Consider the following 24,289-nt stretch of genomic DNA (forward strand, 5'->3'; position numbering starts at 1 on the left):
TGAAAATTTTCTCATAAATACCTTTCCATCATTTCTCCAGGGCCTTGATCCATTCCCATCATGTCTCGCTCTTGTGAAACAGCGTCAAGGAATGCATCCTCCCAAAATTGCACTTGGTCCCATAGGGACGATCTTTCTTTGCCTAAAAGTCCTAAAATCAAAACATTTTGTTAGTAAATACAAGATTTTTCGTACAAAAAGTAGTTTCGGATATTGCTACAGTAGGGAGCATAGCAATAAATTTCGAAAAACTAAAAAATAGCGAAGTCGAATTATTTGAAACGAACCTTCGAAAAGATATGTTCTGGCTGCTTCTGGACTTGGAGTTGTTGTTGTCGGTACCAAATTTCCTGCATGATATCTAAAACCCGTACTTAGTGAGGATTTACTTGACCAAACACTAGAAGTCCTTTGCTTTTGCCGAGGAAACTGTAATCGTAAAATGATTTATTCTTTCTGATAAGAGCGGTGTTCGTATTAATTTCCGGCGGAAATGTGAAAAATAACAATTTTAAAAAAAGGAACATTTGTTAATTAATACTTACATTGCCTTGCTCAACTTCACTATCTGAAACAGTACTGCGAAATGAGGCCTGATGAGTTTGTCTAAACGCAGGATTTGTCGTTATACTTCCTCCGTCTGTTGACAAAGCTTCACTACTCCCTGTTCCAGCACCTCGTCCACCCTGAAAATTATTTAAAAATTATTATTGAAAATTATTCCAGTCATCAATAAACCAAAAATTCGTATTTCTGGAAGTATCCAATAACTTTTATTATTTCTTTTGCCTTACCTCTGAATCAAATGAAGTCAATCTACTGAGAAGTTTTCCCTTTTTCGTAAACATTTCCAAAAACATATCAGCAGTTGATTGAGAATCTTCACCACTTGATTGAGAATGTGGCCTCTCTAAACGAACCTGTGGTGGATCTGGGGAAAATACGAAAAATTAACATCATTACAATTCCTAATGGATAAAGTCAAAATTAAACATACCGTGCATTTTATGAATATCGCCACTATCAACTTGATCGTGAGATTGAGGAGATCGGAGATTTTCTTTACTTCCAAATGGAGTGGAAGCCTAAATTAAAATTTTCCATAATTAATTTGCGATCTCTGTATACCTCTGAATTTCTCCTCACATCCAATCCAAAGGTATATCAGTAAATCAGTAAATTTATAAAATTACTATACCTGCGACATTAGTGAACTATCAAAACCACTTTCTAGTAAATCTTTACTCCAATAGTGGGTGTGAGCAATTTCCATAAGTTGGAACACAGAAGCCATACCACCTAATCCAAAATTACTAAAAGTCACAGCAAGACCATGAGACACTGCTTGTAAACATTTTAACATTCCTTTGTAAACTGGTTTTGATATACACTGAAATTATTTAATTGTCAGTTTGGAAGATCCTAATTTTCAACCGCTTTATGAAAATACAAAAATTCTTACCACATCATCTATATGATCGTCAGGACTAATTTTTCTATGTAGACCATTGTTTAATTTAGTTAAAATAAAATCCCGATAACTCTCATCCTCCATTAAACTTTTTAATCGATTCAATTTTAACCAACCAACACCTTCACCCGCCAATACTTGATTTACCACCTGTAGAGAAAATCTCTCTCTTATCTCATTGTTCTTAGCAATTAAATAAAAATTTACAGAGAATTTTTAAACAATATGGGAAAATATTTTTATTTTATTTAATAAGAATTTTTATAAGAGGTCCATTAAAGTTTATTCCTTCCAAGGATGGAATTTTTTTCAATTTTCCCATTATTAAGAATATTTAACAGTTACAAAAACTTACATCAGTAAGGAATGTCTGATTATTGCTATTTGTACTCGATCTCTCAGCATTTTGCATTCTTTGCAATTCCTCTTGACTATTCTTATTAGTCGAATGTTTAATTAAAGACGATCGCTCTGCTAATCCAGGTTTACCTAAAAAAAATAAATTAAAATTTTCAAAAATTTAGAAATAAAAAAAAAAATTCTCTGTGCGATTTAATGATGGAATGTGCGTACCTTTCGGAAAAGGTCCGAACGAGTGGTTCTTTTCTTTGGATTTTTGTGATTGCGGTAGGAAGCAATTGTTGCGACTAGAACTATTTTTACTACCTGCAGATCAAAGTGCAAATATATATTTTTTTTTATCGCAAGCCAAACTATGCAAACTAGATTAGCATTTAAAAAATGAAATTTAAGCGTATAAATTTTTTTGTGTGCGAGAAAAATTATGCTCACTAGAAGCTACATCTACCATTATAATCAAATTACAATATGATTGAGCTTCTAGTGGAGCATTAATTTTCGAACAATGAATTAGCAATGTTTAATTAATTAAAATCTTACCAAATAAGTCGCTAAACATGCTGGAAGTTTGAGCTGCAATACCATTCAAATCATTGCTAATGTTGCTAAAGAAATCTCGACCTATTTCTCGTCGACCAGTTCGAGAATCAGGAGCAACTAATTGAGTGCTATTTGAATCCTTTCGTGGCATCATTCCAGGTCCTGGAGGTTCTGGTGATGATTGAGAATCTCCCAGACTCTGTAAGGAAAAAAATTTCCCTTTCTTAATTATTGGTTAAACAAAAAAAGTCAGAAATCTATTGCATTTCTCTAGAATTTTTTAACTCTTGATTATGATACATTCCTTTTTCTATTTTTGTTTTAGGATCCCATAAAATATACATTCTTGGCTTTATTACTTTTTGATTTCATAAGGACTTTCTTATACTTGTAAAAATTTTGCAATAATTTTATTTTCCTTATATGACCTATTTAATAATTCTATTAAAATTTTATCTCCGATTTTAAATTCTTTAAGTTTATTCTCTTCTTTTTTCTGTTTTACAAAGGTTAACTCTAATTTCCTATCACAATTCATATTTTTCAAAATCATTTTTACCTTAAGTAAACCTTTCTTCGCCGCTGCTTCTTTCGCCGTTTTTGTTAGATCGCCAATTGTACTTTTTCCAACGTATGTCAGATCATCCAATGTATTTTTACTAACGCCTGCTGCATTTTTACTTGCCTCTAAAGCAGATTTCGATGCCTCTTGCATTGATTTGCTTGCCTCACCCATTGCTTTTTTAGTCTGTTGCGTAAACTGTAGAAATAAAAATCATATATTTTCAAAAGGAACTGAAATAATTTTTTATTTTTTGTTTTATCAACAAAAAAAAAATTCTTTTTAATTTTGGAAATCTAAAGTAAAGCAGGGTCTGGTGAAGTGCCTTTCAATAAAAAATAACTCCATTCAGCGAGCTTTCCAGCAATAAGTGGTGATAATGCGCGCACTATTTTTGCTAAAGGAACTTTTTAAAACCCCCAGGTTTTTTTTTTACTGACATTTCATTTTTAATAATGTACCTGTTCTAGTGGGGCAAACAAGCTATCTTCTCCTGCTTCCGCGATCTTTTCTTTCGCTTGATGCTTTAACTAAAAATTAACAAACAACGAAATTTGTTCAATGCAATCGTTAGGAGAATGCATAATCATAATCTGGTGATGATTTAAATTTCCATATAAAGTGTGATGAAAAGAATTTTGTATTTAAATAAATCGTCACCATGGTAAAAATAATAATAATTTTCTAGATAATTTAAAATTACCTTGTCCATGTGTGCCAAAATTCCTTCCTGGCTACTTTGTCTGGTTGTTTCGCGTACCAGACCTTTGGCTTGTGAAGCAAATTGTTCAAATATTGATCCCTGAGATCCCTGACGAAGAACTCCATTACCCGTACTGCCGGAACTATTTTGATGTTGTACTGGTCCACTTGCTTGTCGTCCTGGACTTGCTGTTTGTTTTGGAGAGCCATGAACACTACTTTCAGGACTACTACAAGGTGCTGTTGACTGTCTTGGTAAAACTGGAACTGGTGATCCAAAACTTGATGTTCTTGCCAAAATATTTCCACCACTTGGTTGTCTTGCTAAAGCTGGACTCATTGGCGGAGCCTATTGGGAGTTTTTTTTCAATTTAGAAAAGGCTATCATTTCATATTGTACGATAAAATTTATAGGACAATTTATCCTTAAACACTATTTGTGGATTTTGCTGTAAGTGTCAGTCTGGACTATTACAATCCGATGCTTTAGTTTTCTTTACAGTAAATATCTGGATAGCATAATCTGAAATTGCAGATTAAATCACGGTAGGATGAATCTGTTTTACTCCCGAGGTTCAATTTGCTATTTCAGATCATGCTATTCAGATACTATACCAGGCTCTAGACAACAAATAGAATTAAAATTGCAATGTAATTGTGAAATGTACATTTAAATTTTACCTAAACATAAACGTGTATTTGTGTTCTCATTGTTTTACTAAAATATTAATAATTAAATTAGAAATTTACGGTGCATACATTAGATAATATATCAAGAAATACATTTAGAAAAAAAGAGTGCTAGCGAGACAGGGGAAAAGGAAAATTTAAATACATTTGTGCTGATTCATTGTAGGTGTTTTGATTACAAGACGTGATCATACAAGGACATTTATACGTGCGATTAAGAAACAGATCCGTATATGCATCCTGGTTATTAAAGTGCTGTTATAATAAAAGTATTTCGTTCTGTTATTTACATATTAATGTTTAATTTTTTTTCTACAGTACAGTTATGCAAAAAACAGAATGAAATTGTGCTGAAAAATTTGGTGCAAAATTAAAAAGTGTCCAATGAAGAATTTAGTATGTTATAAAATTTGATTCATAGGACACCCTTTATGACAAATTGAAGAATTAATAAATAAATATATAGAGAATAAAGGATTTGTAATGAGGCAGGCACGAGAGGACTGACTCACTGGAATGTTAGATTTAGTAAGACGAAAAGTCCTGTGGGGAGTTGTGGGGCGATCAGAGTCACTGTGCGAAGGGGTTGCTAAGGATCCCGTGCCAATTCCATGTTGGCCTATTGTACTTTGTGCGCTCAGGATTGTGCGAAGTGTCGTTGTCGTTGTCGACGCTGAATCTGATTCAAAGCTACCTCCCTCCGTCTTATCCTATGGGTTCACCGTCACTGCTCTATTAGCAAGGTCCCAACATCGTTCGACAATAAGCATCAAGCATAATTCCCCAATCGACCAAAATTTTACATCAAATTAATATTCACGATCAATGTATTCAATTTTCCATTTCGTGAGTATGAGAAATAATTAGCCGAAATTTTAATATTTTCTGTATTAATTAATTTTGTAATTTCTTTGGAACTAATTTTTGGGTGACGTTATTTCAAAGAGCCGAAAATTCACTACTTTGATTAAGCCAAGATTTGGGAGTTTTAGGTTTCGGATAGGCTTTCAAAAACAAAAGTGCAAAATCCTCGGCTCTGGAACAATTCGACCAAGTTCCTCTGCATTAGGAGACGTTACAAAATTTTGAACTAAATTTCCCGGTCGATTGAGGAAGAGGAAAAATTGCAGTGACAAAAAAATTAGAGCGAATAGTTGCCGTTGTTGTGTAATGTTAAGCTGTTAAGCATTTAATTAGATTTTAACAATTTATAGAATTCAGGATTGTCGTTGAGTCACATTCATGTATTTACATTTGTGAATCAAGAATCAAAAAAAAAAATACTTACGTTGTCGCTTTTCATTGTTTGTGAACCCTCGACAGCCTTTGGATTCAATTCGAATTCAGAGTCTCTGTTGAAACTCGGACTACTTAAATCACTATGACTGGATGATGTGCTAGGTGGACTTTCAGGACGAGCTGGTCCGGAATCTTCCTCTACACCTGGATACTGAAGAGAACTTGGAGGATTGTACAAATTCTTTGGATCCACAGCAAGTGGCATTGGATGTGTATGATTCACTTTAAAAAAAGAATTTAATTCTTTAATTAAGAATTAATCGCAATTGTTTTCTTTACTTACGTTCATTAAAAACTTACTGGGTGATAAATCAGATGACACCATTTCGGAGACAAAATCACTTAACGATGAATAGGAAGAACTTGTGCTTTCTCCTCCCTCTGAATCAGAACCACTTTCATCAGTTGGTTGACTCTCGTGTTCCTTCATTGCCTTCAGTGCATTTGCCAATGAACTTCCCGAATCCCAAACGGGAAAATTAATTGGTTCAAGTCCATTGGCATACCATCGGGATTTATCTCCAATTTGTGCGGGATCAAATACTCCGGTTTGAACTCTCAAAAAGGCAACATTGCTTGGTGTTAAACTCCACTCGGCAAGAAATTCAACTGCCTGAGTTCTGGCAAATTCGTTCAGAAATTGACTTGCTCTTGGTCGTGAACGTAGAAATGAATTAATTTGAAAGGCGACTACTGGTCTTGGATAAAGCCTCAGGGTTCGTGTATGTTCAGTGAAATTTGCGAGAAGATTTTGTGAATTGAAGAATCGTACCATTGCTACTCTTGTGGCAATATCTACAGAGTCAACGTCACTGCCGTAGATAAAGGGATTAAATGGAGCTGTGGATTGATTCTGTGGACGTTGGGGTGATGAACCAGATCCAGTGGAAGTAGCCATTGATGGACGTCGTGGACTCGTTGCACTTGGAGAACCCAGTGGACTTATGTGTGTAGGTGTACTTAAATCCATGCTTGGTCTGTGTTTTGCCGATGAGACGCTGTAAATTAGGAAATACATAATCACTAAATTCTTAGATGATTTTGGATCAAGACTTTGAAAATTCTATTCACCTCAAAGTAGAATGATACGAAGCACTACTCTCTCTTCTACTTGAGGCTGAAACCGTTTGTGTAGATCCCGATTGTGGCGTGAAGGGATGAGTTTGAGGAACTGTCATACTGCCCATAGCCTTAAAAAGGGGTACTTAATTTTAGAAACGATTTTCGTTTTAGCATTTTAGCTGCTACTTCTAGCTTCTACAATTTTCGTTTCTTAATTTACTACATTATAATCTGGCCACTATTGCATTTCAGTGAGGTTTCCGTTGCAAAAAAAGGCAGGGATAAACCTAAGGGAGGAAACCACAGTAGGAGTTTGAATTAGTGAAGAAAAATTGTTTCCAGCACGTGTAAAAATTAAAAATGCTACACGTTTCGCAGAGAAAACATATCAGCGGACATAACTGTCGTATTTTTCCTTAATGGGACAAAAAAAAACATTGTTCAAAACAGCAATAAAATAATGTCATTGAATTTTACTTGATTCTTCCTATAATAAAGAAATCCATAAAAATGAACTAATGTGGTTTCCCTCCTTAAAAGTTGATAGTTAAAAACATTGAGCTGGAAAATTAAAAAACAAAAACCTTTTCCTGATCGTATATTTTTTTTTTTGAAAATTACAATCAGGATAGGGTTAAAAATGAAATAATAAATTTAGTAATATTTTCTAGTTAGTACTTTTAGCGAGCAAAAGAAACAATAACTACTTTCAGTTTATTTAGAGCTTCCTATGTGAGATAAAAGTTTACATAATATCAAAAAGCAAGGGAAAATTAATTTTCTCTTTGAATAAAGTTTCTAAAATAAATTTTCATGCAACAATGAATAATTTATCAAGTTAAGATATTTACACCAGAGCCAGCTTGGTCCATCAGTTGCATTGCCTGCGGAAGCAAAATGAGCAGCGGGGGATTAGAAGAAAGTTGCAGTTAGTATAAACGCGGTAGAAAGTTTATATAGCTCTAGAGTTGAGAGTTTTTGAAAATTCATTAATAGAAATAGTACATATCAGAAAAAAAGGGGGGAGAAATAGTAAATAACATCCCAGGATTAATATATGCAGCCCATATTAAGTAGCAACATTGAAACACCCATGTTTTTTTTTGCTGAAAAACTTAAAATTTTAATTATTATTTCCATTTTTTTCTTAATTAATTAGTTTTTGTTGCCGGGGAGAGGGGAATAAGTTCACAAACCTGTTTTAGATGATTTTTCAAAATTGTTCCTTCTGGTTCAGGTAGAGGTGGAAGAGGATCGTTGTATCTTGTTGGTGGTGTGATTTTATTACTGTCTAAATCAACAAGCCAAATATCGCCTGGCATTTTAAAATTTTTCTTATAAAGAAGAAATGACGCTGGTATTCCAATTACAAATGGCGTTGGACTCAGTAGTAATTGTTCAGCGTCACTCATACAAGTTGGTAACAATGGAATTGTGGGAAACATATATTCCAATGGATAAATCATTGTGACAAATGCCATTACAGACATTGATAAGGCATTGTAGTCACGTGATTGTAATACAATCTGTAATGATAATTTTTTTGTATCATCTAAAGTTTAAATTCTAAAATTTAAAAAAAAATAAAATTTTACCTTGTGTTCCAATAAAATGAGGGACATTACTTTTAGGCATATGTCAACTCCAAGTAATTCGAGTGGCAAATGAAGAGGGAAATCGACAAGGGAAAATCTGGTATGATCTGGAAGAGCAAAACAAAGTGGTGGTTGTATACTTGGTGATAGAATTTCAACTTCGACTCTTGTTTTTGAAGGAACTGGTACGGGTGCACTTAATAGACGTAATATCCATGTTTCGATTTCTCGTATATCGTGAAGAACAATCGATGATGCTCCATCGAAACTTAAACCAGTGAAAACAGTCCACAATGATTCTCTGAAAAAAAATATTTAATGGAATTTTGAAATACAGTCACCGAATATATGTAAAAAAAATTATTTGATGAATTTTACCTTGTACTCTGACGAGATGCTCCACATCTATGAGGAGTTGTAGTTTCGTTGCAAGCGTCAATGAGCTTTTTTAAAACAAATAGGCACTCTCGAAACATTGTGAAAAAAGGATGATGTGAAATTATGCAAAGTGAAGTTAGCGAAAGATTTTTCATCCTCTGTTAACAATTAAAATAAAGTTAAATAGTTTTTTTTTAGCTCCCATTTTGATATACTGTTTTCTAATTACCTGTCGTCTTCGTGACGCTCTAGGAGATGGAGAATGACTTCCGCCACTTTCACTATCACCACTTGGTGCAGTTACACCTAATTTTGGCGCATGAGGTGCATGAGAAGTATCCGAATCCCTTCGACTTGGACAATCCTTTTCTGAATCACTTGGACCTATTACACTGCTTCTATAGTCGCTACAACAAAAGAACAACTCAAGTTAAGGTCTTTTTTTTTTAAGCAGAAATAATAAATTTTACATTTTCTTTTTCTTCACCTGGAGAATGCGGAATCCGAACTTTTCTCCATACTCTTCCGCCAACTTTCCCTACGGAAATTGGTATTGTGTTTGTCCCTCCTAATAGCACTTCCTGCTGTTCCATAATTTCCCGTTCTTTCAATTGGTCGATAAAAATTGACGCAAGTTCCATAACGAGTTCTTCCTGAAAATGGAATAACTTAATTGGAGAAAAAAAAATTCTATGAGCAAAAATTTACATACCACAATCTTTGTCGGTGAGGGTAAATGTAAATGATGTTGCTTCTCGCAATGCTGTACGTTTTGGCCCGATACTATTGCAATATTCGGGTTGACAAAAATAAACCATATCTCGTGGTAAGGGAAAGTCTTTATGATCTTCAATTGGATACCTTCGTAATAATTCCGGTACCTATGGAACAATAATTAAATGTAGAAGAAATAATAAAAAAAAAAAATTTTGCTAGAAGAAAATTGAAAATCTTAACCTGCACAGGCTGGCGAGAAGTCGGTGAAGGCCTGGCCCCCACTATGGCGAGATAATCCACCAAGCGAGGGCACAGGAACTTCTTATGTACATCCATGCCTGTTTTTTAAAATATCGTCACCGATGTGCCAATCGTGATATTTCGCTTGTGTCCGGCGGCTTTACACATCGCATCATGATTTCAACATTCTCCAAAAATTTTCGCTATGAAATCTGTAATTTCAAAATTTATAATGCATTTTAGTATCAGTGATCGTTATCGTCAAAAAAGCTACTTCAACGCCTGGTGAAGAATATGGGAATTAATTTCAGTGACGTACAGTTTAAAATCTCCGTCATTTATTTAATTTAATTTAAAAAGTATAAAACTTAATTATTGTCCGATACTGAAAACTATGAGAAAATTTTAAATTATGGTTTTAGTTTTATTATATTAAGAAATAAGTAACTTTGGATACAGTCAAATGGAGCAAATTGGTAGATTACCAAAATGGAATAATTACATAAAACTAATATTAAATTTAAATCAAAAAAAAAAAATTATCGGGATTTGAAAGACAAGAAAAATGTGACATTCAACACTCTAAGTTTGCTTTTTTCGAACCAATTTACTGAAGTGATTGTAATGTCATATAATCGATAAAGGACAAACCAATTAGAAATGCTTCTTACTGACTAAGTGAACTCTCGGATCGTATGTTTTAGCTAATATTAAACATGTTTGGAAAAAAAAATGCTTTTATCAAATTTGCTATTTTTAAATCACAATTTATAAATTAAAAATGTAAAAACAAAAAATATTTTAAAAAACATAAAATAATATAATGAAATTGTAAGGATATGTAATACAGAAAACTTTGGAAGCTCGTGAGACAACTAATGGATTAGTAACATTTAAAGTTTAAAGGGATTTATTTAATGTTTGCATTTTCAATAAGATTTTTTATCTCTTTGTAAATTTGTGGGATGTAAATATAACTGAATATACATCCGATTCGTTTTCCAATATCTAATATTGTTTTCCAATAATTGTCAAAAGTGAAACAAATCACTATAATTGGAATTAAATTTCCTAACCGGAATTAATTTATCCATTTTTACGTCAGCCTTTATCGAATTATTCGTATAAATATAGTAACATTGGATTAATTTTTTTGGTATCGAGGAAAAATTTCCATTAATGTCTAAATGTTCCAAAACATTTGGATATGTATTCCTAAAACCTTTTTTCTAATTTCATCATCAGGGACTCAATTACGTAACTTTTTCCCGATTCCACATTCCACTTTGCACATGCCGGATTCCCGATCCCACATTCCGTATTCCACTTTCAAAATTCCGTATTCCGGATCCTATATTCCATATTCCGTATTCCACTTTTCGGTTTCCACTTTCAGAATGTGGGATGTAGAATCCGGAATTTTGAAAGTGGAATCCTGAATGTGGAATATGGAATATAGGATCCGGAATACGGAATTTTGACAGTGGAATCCGGAATGTGGAATCTGGAATACGGAATTTTGAAAGTGGGATCCGGAATGTGAAATCCGGAATACAGAATGTAAAAAGTGGAATCCGGAATGTGGAATACGTAATGTGAGAATAGGAATACGGAATTTTGAAAGTAGAATCCGGAATGTGTAATACGGAATTTTGAAAGTGGAATCCGGAATGTGGAAAACGAAATGTGGAATACCGAATGTGAGATCAGGTATACGGAATTTTGAAAGTGGAATCCGGAATGTGAAATACGAAATGTGGAATACGGAATGTGAGATCAGGAATACGGAATTTTGAAAATGGAATTTGGAATGTGGAAAACGAAATGTGGAATACGGAATGTGAGATCAGGTATGCGGAATTTTGAAAGTGGAATCCGGAATGTGAAATACGAAATGTGGAATACGGAATGTGAGATCAGGAATACGGAATTTTGAAAATGGAATTTGGAATGTGGAAAACGAAATGTGGAATACGGAATGTGAGATCAGGAATACGGAATTTTGAATGTGGAATCCGGAATGTGAAATACGAAATGTGGAATACGGAATGTGAGATCAGGAATACGGAATTTTGAAAGTGGAATTTGGAATGTGGAAAACGAAATGTGGAATACCGAATGTGAGATCAGGTATACGGAATTTTGAAAGTGGAATCCTGAATGTGGAATACGGAATGTGGGATCAGGAATACGGAATTTTGAAAGTGGAATCCGGAATCTGAAATACGGAATTTTGAAAGTGGGATCTGGAATGTGGGATCTGAAAAAAGTTACGTAATTGACCTCCAGGAAATTCTTCAGGCTTTTTTATTATATTTATAAAAATGATCGTATTTAGAAAAGAATTTTGAATAAATTTTTGATATTTTAAGGATATACGGTGGCTTTTAGATATTTTAATAATTTAAAAAAAAAATTATTAAAAAAATTCTTTTTGTAAAGATACGAAGTTAGAAATTAACGAATCATGAAAATTTTGGTAATTTAAAAAAAGAATTATTGGAACTTTTGGTTTTTGACACTTTTGTCCTCCAACGGAATTTCTCATTTAGAAGCAAAGTTCAAAAAAAAAAAAATTTATACACATTTAGCAAACGTAAAAAAAAAGTTTCAAAAAATTTTGCATAATATCACGTAACACTGCTCGCACTTATTTATTTTACAATCAATTTGATTAATACATAGTAAAAAAAATATATAAATATTTTCAACTTTTGTTATGAAACAATTTCTTATTACTTAACTTCTAATTACAATTTACCCCAGCATTATTTTTGAAACAATACCCACTGTCAAATCGAGAAAAGGGGTGCGTCAACTTTATTGAACACGACACAAGAATCTATACATCAAAAATAAAAAATTTTTTTCCCCCCCAAAAAAAAAGAAAATAAATTTGCAATTTCATCTATAAAAAAAATCTTCTTTACCATTTTGAAAAAAAAAATTATAAAAATTCCTACAATATAAAATTGTACGAATATCGATTAATTTTAAATCACTATATTTGAACCACTATTTTCCTTTATTTTTTCATCAATATAAATTGTAATTTGGTTTTTATATCACATTTGAGTAAACTTTAACTTTAACTTAATTTTAATATTCTATTTTGAGGTGTAATTTACCTGAACGATAAACGAATTTCACAGAAAGTGTTCATGAAAGGACCTATCATCATCATCATTAGAGTGGAAAAGGATTATTGTGTGTGTGTTCAGACACTTCCCTTATATATATATATATATATATATCGCGCAATTATTGGCGTTTGCTCAAAAGAATTTTTATTTTCCTGACTCGACACTTAAATATATATTATGTGAGAAGGATATTAATGAAAAATCACGTACACGTTTGAGGATTAAGTTAAGCCCCAAGAAATGGTATATAAAACACTGATAAAAATAATAAAGAATATCGTCGAGTCTCTGATGGACGGATTCTCATTTTGTGCACTTGCGCGGGTCACATCTTGTGTGGATATATATATATATATATACGGATTTTTCTGATGATTTCATGCTACGCGCAGGTTCCCAAATCCCTTCTACCAGTAAAAAAAAAAAGATTTAATTGTTTCCAAAAAATTGTAAAATTGTACGTTATTTATAATTTTAGTAAAAAAAACATTTTAATTTATAATTTTACTCTTTTTACAAAGATACTCAGGTGGCATACGTAATATTACACCCTAAAAATGAGCCAAAAGTTTTGAACGTTCAAATGAACAAAATTTGTTTTGTAACTTCTTTAAGTACGAATTTTATTACAAAATATTGTTTTAAATATATAAAAAGAAGTTATTAATTTCATATTTGTTTAATTTACTGTTTTATTTTACATTGACATTATAATTTCTAATAATTTATAGATTGAAAAAAATATTTTGTTCATTTGAACGTTCAAAACTTTTAGCTCATCCCTAAAAACATAGTAATATTATATGAAATTTTCGTAATTTTATAGTGATATTACAATAATATAAAAATATATACCAAAAAGTAATATTACACGTAATATTATCTTAATATTGCAATAGATTATTTAAGAAATATTACTGATATTACAGTAATATTAAAATTTCCACCTAAAGATAATAATACACCAATATTACCATGTAATATTTGATAAATATTACATTGTAATATTATCTATAATGTTAACTTAATATTACTTGTAATATTACTTCAATATTACAGGTAATATTACAGTAATATTTCACAAATATTACATGGTAATTTTACAATAATATATCCTAAATATTACAGGCAATACTATAGTAATATGACCTCAATATTACTTTCAAATATTACAGTAATATTTCACAAATATTCCTTTGTAATATTACCTGTAATATTATCTCAATATTACAAGTAATTTTTCTTTGAGGCGAACATTTTAATATTACTTTAATATTTACTAAATATGACAGTAATATTTCACAAATATTACAATATGGTAATTTTACTTATAAAGTTACATAAATATTAGTTGTAATATTACATCAATATTATTTTATATTACATGTATTTTTCCCTGAGGCTAACATTTTAATATTACTGTAATATTTTAAATAAAACAGGTAATATTACTTTATAATATTAAAGTAATATTTCAAAAATATTACATCATAAAATTACCTATAATTTTACCTTAATATTACATTTATTATTAAGAAATACTACAAGTAATATTTTAGTAATATTTTCTTAATATTACTAGTAATATTATCTCAATATTACATGTAATTTTTCCTTGTGGCTATAACATTCTAATCTCGATTTTAATATTATTGTAATATTTCCAAAATATTATAATAATATTTTAAATCAATAATATTTTAAAAATATTACAGTTACCTTAATGTTACAGTTATTAAGGAATATTACAGGTAATATTGCAGTAATATTACCCTAATATTACTTTAATATTTCCCTAATGCGAAAATTTTAATATTACTGTAATATTTACCAAATATTACAATAATATTTCCAAAATATTAAATGGTAATTTTACTTACAATTTTACCTTAACATTAGTTGTAATATTACCTCTTAAGCACAGGTAATATTACAGTAATATTACCTCAATATTACTTTATATTACTGTAATATTTGACAAATATTACTTTGTAGTATTACCTTAATATTACATGAGATTATATCTTGAGGCGGATATTTTAATATTATTGTAATATTCCTGTAATGTTGCAAAATATTTTGAATTTTTCATGTAATATTACTGAGAGATTAAAGTAATATTACATGTTACCTGAGGGGGATACAGAAAGAGTGTGGGGAACAGAAGGGCGTCACCGAATTTCAAGTGTGCGTGCTGGCTCAGGGTAAAATAGAACCCCCAGAGGAAATCAAATAGAACATCATTTTACTCTTAACAAAATTTCGTTTCCTTAGTTTCAATTCACTATCTCTCTATTCTTTTTTTTTATTTTAATGTCATTTGAAACGTACAAACACGTTTTACTATTTTTTATTTCTTTTCACTTCTATACTATAAAAATAATAATAATAATAATAATAATAATAATAATAATAATAATAATAATAATAATAATAATAATAATAATAATAATAATAATAATAATAGAAAAAGTGTTTTTTCAGCAGAAAAGAAAAAATTTTATTTGTGAAATTAAATTTTGTGTCGATTCATGCACTACTAATAAAATTATATATATATATATATATATATATATATATATATATTTGAACAAATAAACTGTTTCATTTTCAAATAAAAAAAATTAAATAAACTTAAAAAAAAAAAAATATTCACCTTATTTACTTATGAAAAATTTCACTAAGAAGAACTTTATTGTTAAAAGTTTATTAAATTTTTGTTAAAAAGAAGAAGAAAAAAAATTTTTCCCTAAAAAGGTAAAATAGAAATACAAAAAGAAATAGAGAATTAAAATTTATTGGTTCCCTTTTGTATACTCTGTTCTTTTTGTTCCTCTATTTTATTTCGCATTTAGGGGGCTTTTTTATAAAAAAAAAATAATTTTTTTTGAAACAAAAATTATATTCATAAAACTATATAAATAAACTATAATTATTATTTTATTTTCTTTCGTTCGCTACTGCTTTTTGATATTATTTACAAAACGAAGGGGTTACTTTGATGTGTGTAAATATTAATTTAACCCTAGTTCACACAAAAAACAATAATATAAAATTATAATTATTCAAACAATGTTGATTAATATTTTATTATTATTATATTTTAATATTAAATAAATAAATTATTATTATTTTACAATTTTTATAAAGTTTTTAATATAATTTTCTATAAAATTATATTTATAAAAGAATTGAAATTAACAAAAATCTTTTATAAAAATTTTATTCCCCGATTTTTTTGCAATATATATTTGGCACAAAAAGAGCAAAGGAAACATTTTTGCGAGAAACAAATATATATATATATATATATATATATATATATATATTATTAAAAATGACCCCGATTATGAAAAATCAATGCAAACACAGATACACACATATACAATGATTATATTTTTATGCACCAATCAGTTTACACAGAATGCTGTGATATGCGCCCCAATAATATTTAAACTTTTCAATTTTTTTCCTTTTTTACAAATTCTTAATAAAATACATAAATAATATAATAATAATAATAATAATAATAATTAAAAATAAATTAGGTATTTGCATATATTCCCAGATAGCACGGAAACTTGCAGCAAGCTTGCGGCAAACTTACCGTGCAAGCTTGTCAACCTTGCCGCGCAAATTTGCTGCAAGCTTGTCTGAGCTAGCGAAATGTCCCACCCAGGGCAAGCTTGCCGTGAAAGCTTGCTGTAAACTTTCCACGAATGGTTGCTGCAATCTTGCCAAGAAAGATTGCTACAAGATTGCTGCAAGTATATTAAGAATGATTGCGGCAAACTTGCCGTGAAAGATTGCTGTAAGCTTGCTACGTAAGGTTGCAGGAGAATTTCAACAAGCTTCTGGAAAGGTTGCTGCAAGGTTGCTGAAATTTTTAAAAAATACATTTTAAATTAAAAAAAAATTTATTTGCTTTCTAAATTTGAAAATCCTTGTGACGATTATTATTATTATTAATTATGTCCTATTTATTTTCATTTGGAAACTTAACGAGAAAATTTTCGAAACAAATTTGAGAGGACTGGAAATTGAACCCGGGTTTGACAGACACTAACCAAAGACCCTAACCGAGAACCTACTCGACCAACTATTAGAGAATAAAAAAAATCTTGCTCTTAACTCTCGTTTTTCAACTGTTTTTCAACTCATAAAAACAGTCGAGGGTTAAGAGCAAGATTTTTTTATTCTCTGATAGTTGGTCGAGTAGGTTCTCGGTTAGGGTCTTTGGTTAGTGTCTGTCAAACTCGGGTTCAATTTCCAGTCCTCTCAAATTTGTTTCGAAAATTTTCTCGTTAAGTTTCCAAATGAAAATAAATAGGACATAATTAATAATAATAATAATCGTCACAAGGATTTTCAAATTTAGAAAGCAAATAAATTTTTTTTAAATTTTAAATGTATTTTTTAAAAATTTCAGCAAGCTTGCAGTAACCTTGCAGCAACCTTTCCAGAAGCTTGTTGAAATTCTCCTGCAACCTTACGTAGCAAGCTTACAGCAATCTTTCACGGCAAGTTTGCCGCAATCATTCTTAATATACTTGCAGCAATCTTGTACCAATCTTTCATGGCAAGATTGCAGCAACCATTCGTGGAAAGTTTACAGCAAGCTTTCACGGCAAGCTTTCCCTGGGTGGGACATTTCGCTAGCTCAGACAAGCTTGCACGGTAAGTTTGCCGTAAGCCTTCTGCAAGTTTCCGTGCTATCTGGGTTTATTTTTTATTGTACAATATATGTTATGTTATGTGATTTTTTTTGTTTAATGTTTTACAACTTTTCTAATTTTACGATATATATATATACATATGTGTTATACACATATCAATATGAAGGTCATTTATAACACACAACTATATATAACGATAAAAGTTTACCGGCCTGTCTCGATTTACTTCCGGTTATTTATAGTTTTTTTTTTTTTTTTTTTTTTTTTTTGTGATTGATATATGCCTATAAATTTAAAATTGAAAAAAAAGTAAAACACTTTTTTTTTGGTAAGTTTCTAAATTTTAATACAAGCACTTTTGATATTTTTTAATAGTAATATAATAATTTTTTGCAATATTCGTTAACTGCATTTCTTTAAAAAAATGTCTCATAAGTATATATATATATATATATATATATATAAAAGTTTATTTTTAGAAAAATAATTATCTCGAGTCGAACGGAAGAACTTTATATTAATAAACTTTCAGTTAGTTAGAAATTTATCCTTATCATAAAAATAACAATAACAATTATTATTTATTACTATTTTTAATAATAATAATTATTATTATTTATGAATATTTATTATTATTGTTATTATTATTATTATTATTATTATTGTTTTTATAACATATTATTATGAAAGAATGTTAAATTAAAATGAAATTGTTAATTTTTATTATAAATTAAATTATATAAATGTTGTTAAAATAAATAAATTATTATTGTTATATTATTATTATTATTATTATCACTTTAAAAATAGTTTTATTCAGGTGACTCTCGTTTGCCTAGGTAAAAAAAAACTCATCATTATTCTCCTGTTGTGCTTAACTTCTTATCTAAACAGTTTGCATTTTCCGCATTTAAAATATTGGCTTTCATTTGATTATATTTATAACAAGGCTTTGACGCGAAATGATCTTTTCATTACATAAACAAAAATTCATTAGATTCTTTAAAGAGAAAAACTTTTTTATTTAAATTATGGTAAAATTAATTGCAACATGAAATGTATAATAATAATAATAATACAAAAATAAATATATTAATTACAACCTCTCACAACCCTTAACATTATTATCAAATTTATACTAATTCTCCTTTTTTAAAAAAAAAACAGTATATTTAAATACTAAATAAATAGTAATAAATAATAAATGAATAAATTATAAAAAATAGGGTTTCTCATAAACTTAATAATTGATTTAATTAAAACAGGCAAAAGAAAAAAATTTTACAGTTCTCCTACCCTATTTTTTCTGATAAGAGAAAGACAGGAAATTACAGATATAATAGAACAATTTATCCTCCAGCTCATCTAAAAGAATAGAGCTTTACTGTTAAAAAAAAAAAAAAAAAAATTTCATACTAATCCAAATGAAATTTACAATTCTACTGCTACAATAATAATAATAATAATAATAATAATAATAATAATAATAATAATAATAATAATGTAATAGTATCTACAATTTAACGCCCTTATCCAAAGAAATTTAATTTCTTCACCCCTTCTAGAAAAAATTACCCTTACCTAAAAAAAAAAAAAAAAAAATCAAATAGAATAACAGAAAAATATTTTTACTTACATCTTATAACAAAAAGACAGTAAAAAAAAATAGAAATATATTTTTAACTTCCTCTAATTTATTTTTATTGATTTTATTGATTTTGATTCCTTATAGAGTTCTTGTAATTGTTGTTAACATTTTTTTCCAATTTTAAAAAGGCGTAGAACATTAAAAAAATAACAATCAATTGTTTATAACAAAAATTTGTTTAAATAAAAGAAAACAAAAATTTTTCTTCAAATTTTCTATATTTATATGTGCGATAGCCTATTTTTTTATGCCATTTGATTTAATTCAAGTTTCATTTAAATCGGTTCATAATAATAATAATAATAATTATTATTATTATTATTATTATTATTATTATTATTATTAACATTGTTATTTGTAATTTAAATTTAAAAAAATTTTTTTACTTTAACCTTTTTTAACTTCTAAAATGAAAGTAATAAAGTTATATAACGAAATTGGCAATGTGAAGGAAATTCGTATTTTACGAGGTAACCTCGAAAATTTGACCTTGAAAAATTTGAAAACGATCATATTTATATAGTGTTATATTTGACATTATTATAATATCACAAAGATACATGAAAGAAAAGGAATTGCTTACTAATTCTAACTGATGTTTGCTATCAGATCTATCAAAATTAGTAATAACCACAGCTAAATTCTTTGCTATATATGACAACGAAAAAGTTTGCTATAATAAATAATATTAGTCTTAATTTTATAAAAATTTACTGTCACAGCAAACTTTTTTTAACCCCACAGCTAAATTCTTTACTATATGACAACGAAAACGTTTGCTATGATAAATAATATTAGTCTTAATTTTATAAAAATTTACTGTCACAGCAAACTTTTTTTGACCCCACAGCTAAATTCTTTACTATATGACAACGAAAACGTTTGCTATGATAAATAATATTAGTTTTAATTTTTTAAAAATTTACTGTCACAGCAAACTTTTTTTGACCCCACAGCTAAATTCTTTACTATATGACAACGAAAACGTTTGCTATGATAAATAATATTAGTTTTAATTTTTTAAAAATTTACTGTCACAGCAAACTTTTTTTGACCCCACAGCAAATTTTTTTAGCTGTCCCTATATTAGCTAACGCAATTTGAAACGACAGCAAATAATTCGCTGTCATACCAAACTTTTTTTGACCCCATAGCAAATTTGTTCGCTGTTCCTATATTAGCTAACGTAATTTGATGTGACAGCAAATAATTTGCTGTCACGGCAAACTTTTTTGATCCCACAGAAAATTTGTTCGCTGTCCCTATATTAGCTAACGTAATTTGCTGCTACAGCAAATTTTTACTATGCGTGTAATAATAATAATAATAGTAATAATAATAATAATAATAATAATAATAATAATAATAATAATAATAATAATAATAATAAAACGCCCCAATGAAAGGACGATTCAACTAGTCACGGGTAGTAAATGAAAAAACTTAAATACAAAAAGGTCAAAAACAATTAAATTAAAACAGAAAAAATGAAATGAATATAATAATAATTATTAAAACAATTATCCTCTAGTATTTGAAAAATTTTGACCTTTAGAAAATTAAAACGATTATTTCTCTCATCGTTGGATAATTCGATCGAAAAATTTAAAAAACAAAAAAAATTTGAGACAATACAACAAATTTGAACCATTTCTTTTTTTTTAACATTCAAAAAGAAAACTAAAAAATTTTCACAGCCAATAAAATTTTGTGAAAAATTTTTTAATCTACCGTATAATTAAATAAATATCAACTCCACGCAATAAAAAAGGTATTATTTTTTTTAAATTAGTTTTGAAAATTTGAAAAATAAATTGGAATAAATAACTTACATGTTTAGTAGTATTAATTGAAAATGGGTCCATATCGGTGTCTCGGAATAAATTCCGTTAACAGAATCTTTTCCCTCTTTTTTTGACAAAAAAAGAGAGAAAAAAAAATAAAAAAAAAAACAAAAATTACAAGAAAAATATAAAAACACACACACCGCGATAAGAAAACTCAAGTTCAAAACAGAAAAAAAGTGTTGCGTGGCGTTATCGGCGCTGCACTTACCAATAAACTGAATTTCAGTGTTTACAAGTATAGTGGCGCACCGATGGGGGCCACTCTTTTGACATTAACACTGTGAAACAAGTGATGCATATACGAATACAATCGCGTCATCGTGTGGGCGAGACACGTACTTTTGCCTATTGTGTGTGTGGGTGTATACGTTAACTTACGTCGAACACGTCGGGTGGCCTCGTTGCGTAGTCGCTGTGCTTCTGTTTGTCGGATCAATACATTGTCGGCCACGGGCGAGGGTATATATGATCAAAAAGACAGGGACACACACAAGAATCCCCCGCGCGCTGACCCACCAAGTGTGTTAGAATGAGATGTCGATATATTGAAAATCGAGAGAGAGAGAGAGAGAGAAAGAGATGAACGAAATTTTAATCCCCTTCAAGGCTTGGCCCAGAGAGAAAGAGAGAAAGGAATTTTAATAAACAATTTTTTTTTTTTTTTTTTTTTTTTTTTTGACAAATATGTATACGTTTTATTGATATATAGCTTCCTTGCGATAATGAAAATAATAATTAAAATCAATAAATAGTAATTATGGGGCTTCGAATAGTCGCACTATTCCAAGGTGATATTTTCATGAAAGCTTTTCAGAAAGTTCAGTGAAACAATAATAAAAGATTCTATACCCAGAAAATAAAAACCTATTCACTTCTTTTAAATCCCCATTCTTAATGGTGCTTAGTCCTTTAACATAATCTCAAGTTGTTTTCAACAAATAAATAAAACTATAAAAATAAAAAAAAATTAATTTTATCTTTAGGAAGATTTAATTTGTACAATTTTCAAAACTAACGGCGCCATTCGATTCCACGGGAAAAATTACATTAATGGAATGTGTATGACTTTTTCAAATTTTCATTCTCGTCGGTCATTCTTTGCATTAAATAATCGTAAACTCTTTCGAATAAAATAACTACAGTGAAACACACGTATATCGGATTTCTAGGTACCAAAAAAACTTACCGACTGATGGTAAAACAGTTTTTTTTTGAAAAATAAAAATACAATAATTATCGACACCGAAATCTACCTTACCGACTGATAGTAAAACAGTTTTTTTAAAAATGAGAATATAAAAATTACCGACATAGAAATCTACCTTGCCCACTGATAGTAAAACAGTTTTTTAAAAAATGAAAATATAAAAAAAATTGCAGATATAGAAATCTACCTTACCGACTGATGGTAAAACAGTTTGTTTTTTTGAAAAATGAAAATATAAAACATTACCGACATAAAAATGTGCCTTGCCGACTGATTGTAAAGAAATTCGTTGAAAAATGCTAATATAAAAAATATCCGACATAGAAATCTACCTTGCCGACTGATGGTAAGACAGTTTTTTAAAATGAAAATATAAAAATTATCAATATAAAAATCTACCTCACCGACTAATGGTAAAGAAATTTTTTGGAAAATACTAATATAAAAAATTACCGACATAGAAATCTACCTTGCCGACTAAAAGTAAAACAATTTATTGGAAAATAAAAATATACAAAATTATCTACATAGAAATATACCTTACCGACTCATGGTAAAACAGTTTTTTTTTAAAAATGAAAGTATAAAAATTACCAACATAGAAATGTACCTTGCCGACTAATGGTAAATTTTTTTTTAAAAAATGAAAATATAAAAATTACTGACATAGAAATCTACCATATCGACTGATGGTAACTTTTTTTTGAAATTTTACCAACTTTTCAAAACTGTTTTCCATAAGGCGCTAAGGTAGATTTCTATGTCGGTAACTTTTTTTTTTGTTTTTCAAAAGACTGTTTTACCATCATTCGGCAAGATAGATATCTATGTTAGTAATTTTTAATATTGACTGTTTTCATAATTTCTTTACCATGAGTCGGTAAGGTAGATTTCTATGTCGGTAATTTTTTATATTAGCATTTTCAAAAAAAATTTAATATCAGTCGGTAAGGTAGATTTCTAGGTCGGTAATTTTTTATATTTTAATTTTTCAAAATTTTTTATTATCTCGTTATTTTTTTTAACACTGTACAGTGAAATCTATGTATATTGGATTTCAAGGGACCAGGAAAGTTATTCGATGTCAGCAGGTATTTGATATATCAGGAGAAGTGTTATGTCCAAAAAAATTCCATTTAAAGTGTTTTTTCTTATTAAATTAAAATTCAAAGGCAATAAGATATTAATAATCTAAAATAAATATAAATAAATAAATTATTAATATTTATAAAAAAGTATTAAATATAAATAAATAATAAATTATTAATAATTATTTATAAAAATTAATAATTATTAATAAAAAGTAATAATTATTAATAAAACTTAAATTATAATTTGAGTTTTATTTAGTTCTTCCATTTTTCATTGATTTAAATATTATCTCATTAATCAGGCTTTTTCTGATAGAGCTTTTATTTCTACTGAATTATTTTTAAATAAATTAAATCTTTAGGGTATTACAAATACAAGTAGAATCACCTAAACCAGTTTGGAAGTTATCTGAACTTTAATTTCTGAAGGTCAATTAAGGGTACATGGAGCAGATTAGTGGATCTTACATTCACCAAACATAAAACAGTCTTTTGCGGTAAGTGACATTCTCTGCTATAGAGAATTAATTCCAATTGGCTAAAATCTATTCTCCTAATCTAATATGCACCATGTGTGACTCTATCCTGAGGAGGAAATTCAATTCTTATTGAAATAATTTTCCATAAGAAAGTTAGGAAAAGCTTTTGTAAAAGATTAGCGGAAAGGTTCTTGCATTAATTTATGTCATCGATATTTTTCAATATTTTAAATGTGAAAAAGTAATTTTTCATTGCTGTATAGAAAAATCCCAAGCCCTGGGGTTTATGACTTGAATACGTGGGAAAAATAGGTGCGAGATAAATCGAGATTGCAATAGGGAAAGACTTTGCGTTTAGGGTCCTGGTTTATAGTAGATATACAGACGAAATTTGACAGCGCAGGGACACGGCTAACAGGGAGGACTCGAAAAGTAGGATGGAATTTGTGTTGCCCTTTCGAGCTGCTTCCTAAGGTAATAAGATAAACGAGTTTTGGGGATAGAAGAAAAAGCATAGGGGATAAGATAACCAACAGAAAATTTTCAAAAAGGGTTTTTGTCATCAGCTAAAGAATCATCAAA

The 24,289-nt window shown here is 29.3% G+C and overlaps 1 protein-coding gene across 6 annotated transcripts in view; it reads right to left on the reverse strand.

Moving 5' to 3' along the window:
• Nucleotides 1–21,128, reverse strand: part of LOC127286711 (MAP kinase-activating death domain protein) — a 43,576-nt gene extending 22,448 nt beyond the window's left edge. The window contains exons 1-26 of one of the 6 annotated variants that reach the window (XM_051313247.1): nt 20,916–21,128; nt 9,617–9,828; nt 9,372–9,540; nt 9,147–9,312; nt 8,889–9,057; nt 8,660–8,817; nt 8,282–8,582; nt 7,883–8,212; nt 7,538–7,570; nt 6,696–6,814; nt 5,925–6,622; nt 5,614–5,846; nt 4,838–5,035; nt 3,637–3,984; nt 3,395–3,463; nt 2,931–3,131; nt 2,372–2,570; nt 2,045–2,137; nt 1,827–1,960; nt 1,463–1,621; nt 1,199–1,390; nt 998–1,085; nt 795–931; nt 546–686; nt 288–429; nt 22–151 (exon numbers count right to left, since the gene is read on the reverse strand). In XM_051313247.1, the coding sequence (XP_051169204.1) occupies nt 22–151; nt 288–429; nt 546–686; nt 795–931; nt 998–1,085; nt 1,199–1,390; nt 1,463–1,621; nt 1,827–1,960; nt 2,045–2,137; nt 2,372–2,570; nt 2,931–3,131; nt 3,395–3,463; nt 3,637–3,984; nt 4,838–5,035; nt 5,614–5,846; nt 5,925–6,622; nt 6,696–6,814; nt 7,538–7,570; nt 7,883–8,212; nt 8,282–8,582; nt 8,660–8,817; nt 8,889–9,057; nt 9,147–9,312; nt 9,372–9,540; nt 9,617–9,712 (4,703 nt within the window). In that variant the 5' untranslated portion in view covers nt 9,713–9,828; nt 20,916–21,128. Of the gene's footprint in view, nt 1–21; nt 152–287; nt 430–545; nt 687–794; nt 932–997; nt 1,086–1,198; nt 1,391–1,462; nt 1,622–1,826; nt 1,961–2,044; nt 2,138–2,371; nt 2,571–2,930; nt 3,132–3,394; nt 3,464–3,636; nt 3,985–4,837; nt 5,036–5,613; nt 5,847–5,924; nt 6,623–6,695; nt 6,815–7,537; nt 7,571–7,882; nt 8,213–8,281; nt 8,583–8,659; nt 8,818–8,888; nt 9,067–9,146; nt 9,313–9,371; nt 9,541–9,616; nt 9,829–20,915 lie in introns of all 6 variants that reach the window. The other 5 variants (XM_051313246.1, XM_051313248.1, XM_051313251.1 and 2 more) reach the window with 5 other exon arrangements.
• Between the last annotated feature and the right edge of the window lie 3,161 nt (nt 21,129–24,289).

This window comes from Leptopilina boulardi, unplaced genomic scaffold, assembly GCF_019393585.1.
Source record: "Leptopilina boulardi isolate dan_hultmark-lab unplaced genomic scaffold, ZJU_Lbou_2.1 LbouV2_362, whole genome shotgun sequence".
NCBI lineage: Eukaryota > Metazoa > Arthropoda > Insecta > Hymenoptera > Figitidae > Leptopilina > Leptopilina boulardi.